The 7500-nt window shown below is 41.1% G+C and overlaps 1 protein-coding gene across 10 annotated transcripts in view; it reads left to right on the top strand.

The window, feature by feature from the left end:
• LOC113080815 (CUGBP Elav-like family member 4) overlaps positions 1-7500 on the top strand; it is a 67326-nt gene that overhangs the window by 28489 nt on the left and 31337 nt on the right. For all 10 annotated transcript variants that reach the window (XR_003282028.1, XM_026252866.1, XM_026252867.1 and 7 more), the window contains exon 3: positions 7335-7383. Coding sequence is in view for 9 of the 10 variants with exons in the window: in XM_026252866.1 (XP_026108651.1) it covers positions 7335-7383 (49 nt within the window). In the remaining variant the exon portion in view is untranslated. The remainder of the gene's footprint in view (positions 1-7334; positions 7384-7500) is intronic.

A 7500-nucleotide genomic window follows, 5' to 3' on the forward strand; every position in this document is an offset into this window, starting at 1 on the left:
AGTGAAATGGCACACAAACATGCACAGGACAGAATCCCACCGGGAAATGATGTACTGAAGTTGTTTTACTCATTTTCTTCTTCCAGAAGGAAACCTGCTGCAATCTAAATATATCCTTCACACCATCCTGCTGCATTTAACCTGACAGCAGCCTCCACATGTGCACCTCCGAACTCAGCTGTAGCCACGTGTCAACCACACTGCGTGTGTGTGTGTGGATGTGTGTGTGTTAGATGGGTCATCTCTCCACGCTCCACAGGACATGACAGGCAATTTGAAAGAGCAAGCATCTCACTTGCAACACACACAAACGTTTGTTTTTGTGAAAAGTGGGGACATCCCATAGGCATAATGGTTTTTATGCTGTACAAACTGTATATTCTATGGCCCTTCACCAACCCTACCCCTAACCCTAACCCTCACAGGAAACTTTGTGCATTTCTTTCTCAAAAAACTTTGTGCATTACTTTCACAAAAAAACTCATTCTGTATGATTTATAAGTGTTTTGGAAAAAAGGGGACATGGGTTATGTTCTCATAAGTCTCCCTCTCCTTGTAATACCTGTGTCATACCCATGTCATTATACAGAGTTGTGTCCTGAGATGACACAAAAACAAGAGCACACACACACACACACACACACACACACAGACAGACACACACACACACAGACACTCACCATGGTGTGAGCTGGTAAATGCAGATGTCATGATGATTGTCTGCAGCTGTTAATTATTTTTAAATGGATCCAGCACACTGTAAAGAGCTGAAGATGTTCTTGTGTTCGTATCATATTGTTGTCCTGTCTCTTTGTGTTGCATATTTTCTCTTCTTGCTTGTCTCTTCTCATTTCTTCTCATGAAGGAATGTCCTTTGTATTTACTCATCTCATATCTTCACATAGCTCTTCTTGTCTATTATCATATCTTCTTTTTTCTTTTCTTCTCATATCTGCTTTTCTCAAATCTTTTCATCTCACATCTTGTATGTTCTCTTCTTGTACACTTTCTTCCCATATCTTCTCATCTTTTCTTTTATAATCTTTCATATACAGTATGCTCATCTCATATTGTTTTATATAACTCTTCTTCTTGCATCTTCACATAGCCTCTTCTGGAATCTTCTCAACTTTTGTAAATTTTCTTCAATTCGAATCTGATCTTGTATAGTCTTTCCTCATCTCGACTGCACTGTACAAGTGATGAAATAAAATGCAGCATTTCTGATGACAGGAGAAGTAAGGAGATGACAGGAGTAATAAAGAGACACACAAGCATTTGTAATAGAAAGACAGGAGAGTGCGTGGGGTGAGACAGGAGTGCCACAGTGAAGTAATAGAAAGACAGACGAGTGTGTAATAGAGAGACAGAAGAGTGTGTGGGGTGAGAAAGGAGTGCTGGTGGAGTAATAGAAAGACAGGAGAGTGCATGGGGTGAGACAGGAGTGCCACGGTGAAGTAATAGAAAGAAGATGAGTGTGTGGGGGTGAAAAAGGAGTGCCGGTGAAGTAATAGAGAGACAGACGAGTGTGTAATAGAGAGACAGAAGAGTGTGTGGGGGTGAGAAAGGAGTACTGGTGGAGTAATAGAAAGACAGACGAGTGTGTGGGGTGAGACAGGAGTGATAGTGAAGTAATAGAAAGACAGACGAGTGTGTGGGGTGAGACAGGAGTGATAGTGGAGTAACAGAGAGACAGATGAGTGTGTGGGGGTGAGAAAGGAGTACTGGTGGAGTAATAGAAAGACAGACGAGTGTGTGGAGGTGAGACAGGAGTGATAGTGAAGTAATAGAAAGACAGACGAGTGTGTGGGGTGAGACAGGAGTGATAGTGGAGTAACAGAGAGACAGATGAGTGTGTGGGGGTGAGAAAGGAGTACTGGTGGAGTAATAGAAAGACAGACGAGTGTGTGGAGGTGAGACAGGAGTGATAGTGAAGTAATAGAAAGACAGACGAGTGTGTGGGGTGAGACAGGAGTGATAGTGGAGTAACAGAGAGACAGATGAGTGTGTGTGGGTCAGACAGGAGTGCCAGTGAAGTAATAGAAAGACAGACGAGTGTGTAATAGAGAGACAGAAGAGTGTGTGGGGGTGAGAAAGGAGTACTGGTGGAGTAATAGAAAGACAGACGAGTGTGTAGGGTGAGACAGGAGTGATAGTGAAGTAATAGAAAGACAGACGAGTGTGTGGGGTGAGACAGGAGTGATAGTGGAGTAACAGAGAGACAGATGAGTGTGTGGGGGTCAGACAGGAGTGCTGGTGAAGTAATAGAAAGAAAGACGAGTGTGTAATAGAGAGACAGAAGAGTGTGTGGGGTGAGAAAGGAGTGCCGGTGAAGTAATAGAAAGAAAGACGAGTGTGTGGGGGTGAAAAAAGAGTGCAGGTGAAGTAATAGAGAGACAGAAGAGTGTGTGGGGGTGAGACATGAGTGCTGGTGGAGTAATAGAAAGACAGACGAGTGTGTGGGGTGAGACAGGAGTGATAGTGGAGTAATAGAGAGACAGATGAGTGTGTGGGGGTGAGACAGGAGTGCCGGTGAAGTAATAGAAAGACAAACGAGTGTGTGGGGTGAGACAGGAGTGATAGTGGAGTAATAGAGAGACAGATGAGTGTGTGGGGGTGAGACAGGAGTGCCGGTGAAGTAATAGAAAGAAAGACGAGTGTGTGGGGGTGAGAAAGGAGTGCTGGTGGAGTAATAGAAAGACAGGAGAGTGCGTGGGGTGAGACAGGAGTGCCACGGTGAAGTAAAAGAAAGAAAGATGAGTGTGTGGGGGTGAAAAAGGAGTGCCGGTGAAGTAATAGAGAGACAGACGAGTGTGTAATAGAGAGACAGAAGAGTGTGTGGGGGTGAGAAAGGAGTACTGGTGGAGTAATAGAAAGACAGACGAGTGTGTTGAGGTGAGACAGGAGTGATAGTGAAGTAATAGAAAGACAGACGAGTGTGTAGGGTGAGACAGGAGTGATAGTGGAGTAACAGAGATACAGATGAGTGTGTGGGGGTCAGACAGGAGTGCCGATGAAGTAATAGAAAGAAAGACGAGTGTGTGGGGGTGAAAAAGGACTGCTGGTGGAGTAATAGAAAGACAGGAGAGTGCGTGGGGGTGAGACAGGAGTGCCACGGTGAAGTAATAGAAAGACAGACGAGTGTGTAATAGAGAGACAGAAGAGTGCGTGGGGTGAGACAGGAGTGCTGATGAAGTGAGAGAAAGAAAGACGAGTGTGTGGGGGTGAAAAAGGAGTGCCGGTGAAGTAATAGAGAGACAGACGAGTGTGTAATAGAGAGACAGAAGAGTGTGTGGGGGTGAGAAAGGAGTGCCATGGTGAAGTAATAGAGCTGGGAGAGTAATGGAGAGACATAAGAGTGTGTGGGGGTGAGACATGAGTGCTGGGGGAGTAATAGAGAGACAGAAAAGCATGTAATAGAGGGACAGACTAGTGTGTGGAGGTAAGACAGGAGTGCCGGTGAAGTAATGGAGAGACAGACGAGCGTATGGAGGTGCGAAAGGAGCCACGGTGGAGTAATAGAGAGAACAGACGAGTGTGTGGGGGTGAGACAGGACTCAGGAGTGCTGGTGGAGTAATAGAGAGACAGATGAGCATGTGGAGGTTAGACAGGAGCGCATGCCTATTTGTCAGCATTGATCAAGCCATTAGGAGTGTGTGCAGGGAGCCATATTGGTTTTTGGGGCCAAAGGGCACGAGTGAGACAGAGATGAAGCACTTGAATGTACTGAACTCTACTGGGACTCTAATGAATCTGACACACACTGTGTTTCTCTATCTGAGAGAAGCTGCTCGAGTGAACAGCTTCTTCAGCACTCATGAGTTCAGACACTTCATCAGCCAGAGCAAACACGCCCCAAGTCAGCATCTGCGGTCGTGTGTGTGTGTGTGTGTGTGTGTGTGCTGATGCTGGAATACAGCAAGACATCGGACACTGTTCAAACACACCTGGATCTTTACTGAGCTGTAGTTTCCCCAGAATAAGTCTGACAGATGATCCAGAGGAGTCTCCCCTAGGGAAAAACAAACAAATGCATTAAAAAAAAAAGTAAATAATGCTTTCATTTTCTTTCTTTTCTCTTAATATTTTAAAATACAGATTGTTTTAGTTTAAGGTTTGTGCTAATATGTAGTAATTAAAGTCACTTAACATAAAACAATATGGCCTTTTATTTAACTACAGTAAACAATTGTGTTTGTGTTGTGTCATGTTGTTTTCTTCTCCTATTTTGTATCCTCATCTTTTATCTTCTCAAATCTTGTATCCTATCATCCTGTCTTCCCATCTATTCTTCTCTCACATCTTTTGCTCTCTTATCTTCTCTTATGATCTCTTCTTGTGTCTCTTGGATCTCTAAACATATTACTTATATAGGGCTGGTGTTTATTCATTAAACATGGTATTTGTGAGAATTTGATAATTCTTTGAGTTCATATCAGTTTTATTTCAGTATCATTGAGACACTACTATTGTTTAATATTAGTGAAATTTTTAGTAATAAGTGTTTTTCTAATTTGTATACATGTTATTTTTTATTTCAGTTTTAGTTATACATCAAGTGAAAATTAGAAATTTGTCTTGGCAACTGGAATAAATGCGTTTTTAAAAAAAATATGTTTTATCATATTTCAGTTAAAGCAACAAAAATTTAGTTTGCTATTGTGGTCCGTATGCAGGTGTGTGTGTGTGTGTGTGTGTGTGTGTGTGTGTGTGTGGGATGTGTATCTGGCTCTCAGTGATGGCACATAACTTTTTGTCAAACTGAGTAAAAGAGGACATTAAAGTGGGACGGAGGTGGGGGTTGTTTGGGGGTTGTGGTGAATAATTGGAGTTTTTCCTTTAACCTCATTGGATTCACCAAGGAAATAATGGTGGAAATGGTGCAGGAGCAGGCAGGTGCGTGCCAATTCGCTGGATTGCATCCCGCAGACCAATGGGATGCTGACCTGATCTGCCCGGCTGCTTAGCAACTCCTGGTGCACCCTGGGATGCCTAATGACAACCAATCACACAAGTTTGGAGATCAGAGGCGGAGCAAATCAGAGAACAGAGAGAACACTCACGGGTCTCAGACAAAACTCCAACTCTAGGCAAGGCAAGGCAAGTTTCTTTATATGGCACATTTCGTACACAATGGTAATTCAAAGTGCTTTACATAAAAGAAAGTAAAATAATCATGAAGAAAAATAGTAACAAAAATAAAACAAGCAATTTTAAAACTTAAAATGATTAAAACATTTAAAAACAGTTAGAAAATGATTTAAATAAAATATAGTGCAATCAGTTCGGACATTGCACAGTGCTCATTCAATAAATGCACAGCTAAACAGATGAGTTTTGAGTCTAGATTTAAATGTGACTAGTGTTTTAGCACATCTGATCTCTTCTGGAAGCTGATTCCAACTGCGGGCAGCATAGTAACTAAAGGAGGACTCCCCTTGTTTTGTGTGAACCCTTGGTATTTCTAACTGACTTGATCCTAGTGATCTGAGTGCTCTGTTAGGTTTATATTCAGTGAGCATATCTGAAATATATAGTCCTAGGTCATTTAGTGACTTATATACGAGTAAAAGTACTTTAAAATCAATCCTAAATGTAACTGGAAGCCAGTGTAAGGACCTGAGGACTGGTGTGATATGCTCAGATTTTCTGGTTCTAGTCAGAATCCTGGCAGCAGCGTTCTGGATGAGCTGCAGCTGTCTAATGGTCTTTTTGGGAAGAACGGTGAGGAGCCCATTACAATAGTCCACCCTGCTGGTGATAAAGGCATAAACAAGTTTCTCCAAGTCTTGACTGGAAACAAAAAATCTAATTCTTGCAGTGTTTTTGAGATGATAGTATGCTGATTTAGTTACTGCTTTGACATGACTATTGAAACCAAGGTCTGTCTCCAGAATCACACCAAGATTCCTGACTTGATTTTTAGTTGTTTGACCCCTAGAGTCAAGGTATGCATTCACCCTGAACACTTCATCTTTGTTTCCAAATGCAATGACTTCAGTTTTTTTCCTTGTTTAACTGCAGAAAGTTCTGGCACATCCAACTATTAATTTCATCAATGCATTGGCAGAGGGAGTCAATGGGGCTGTAGTCATTTGGAGATAAGGCTAGGTAAATCAGGGTATCATCAGCATAGCTGTGATAGGAAATTTGGTTCTTTCTCATTATTTGACTTAGTGGGAGCATATACAGGCTAAACAAGAGCGGTGCAAGAATTGAGCCTTGTGGGACTCCGCATGTCATGGACGTCCATTTAGACTTATGCTCTCCTATACTCACATAATAGCCTCTCCCTTCCAAGTATGATCTAAACCATTTGAGTACCATCCCAAAAAGCCCAACCCAGTTTTCCTCGACAGTGTCAAACGCTGCACTCTAACATTGTTTATCTCTTGTGTTCCAGTACAAATATTGAAACTTACATACATTTACTTGAAGTGTATACGAGATTAAGGCTTGTTCTGTTTTGGTTTTTCCATTCATAAATCTGACAACATTTTCTAGAGGTCTGGCACAATATTTCTGACTTTCGAAGGCAGACTTTTTAATGTGAGCACAGTTTGAGACATTGTTGAGATCTCTTGAGACGTGTGTGGTCAATTCTAATCTGAGAAGCGAATAGGCAACGGATACGAGGAAAAGTTATAGATAGACAAATAAAAATATTGCAATTTATCAAATTGGCTATTTATTATATTTTATTATTTTGTTTACATGTATCACTATATTAATATTATTTAAAAACATTTTTTATTAATCATTATTTTTAGTTTTTAAGCATCTGTATGTTTGATCTATTGTTTTAATGGAACATAATATTTTGTAATAATCCAAAGGCAAGGATCAATGTTGAATTTCTCTTCTAAATTCTTTTTATTTTTTATTTTTTTAGTTTTGCAAACATTGATATCACAACATTGTTTCAACATTTTACTTCATGTTAAGATCTTGTTAAAATTGTAACGTTATTTTAAACGTGTTTTATTGACCGTTTTACAACCGTTCATCATTAAACATTATTTCAGTGTTTTCAGATGGGTAATTTATAACACATTTTATATATCTGTCTTTTGAGAGCCTTGCTTTTAATCATAAAGGATCGCTATATCATCACGTGTTTAGGTGTTTTTTAAACAATACAGAACACAAATGTATCATCAAAATTGTTTTTTTTTGTTTTTTCGATCACACAGGGATTTAGTGATGTGCGTTGAGCTCTTGTGACTCTGAAGGCGACAACATGCTCTTCACACACACACACACACACACACTCTCTCTCTCTCATTCTCACACACACACATTGTTTTAACATCTCTCTCCCTTTCTCTTTCAGATGAACCGGCCCATCCAGGTGAAACCGGCCGACAGTGAAGGACGAGGAGGTAATTAACCTTCTTTCTCTCTCTCTCTCTCTCTCTCTCTCTCACACACACACACACACACACACACACGGGGCGAGTGACTGGTGTGTCGGAGTGGCCGTTAATTTAGGTCACTTG

Source organism: Carassius auratus, unplaced genomic scaffold (genome assembly GCF_003368295.1).
Source record: "Carassius auratus strain Wakin unplaced genomic scaffold, ASM336829v1 scaf_tig00032091, whole genome shotgun sequence".
NCBI classification, from domain to species: domain Eukaryota; kingdom Metazoa; phylum Chordata; class Actinopteri; order Cypriniformes; family Cyprinidae; genus Carassius; species Carassius auratus.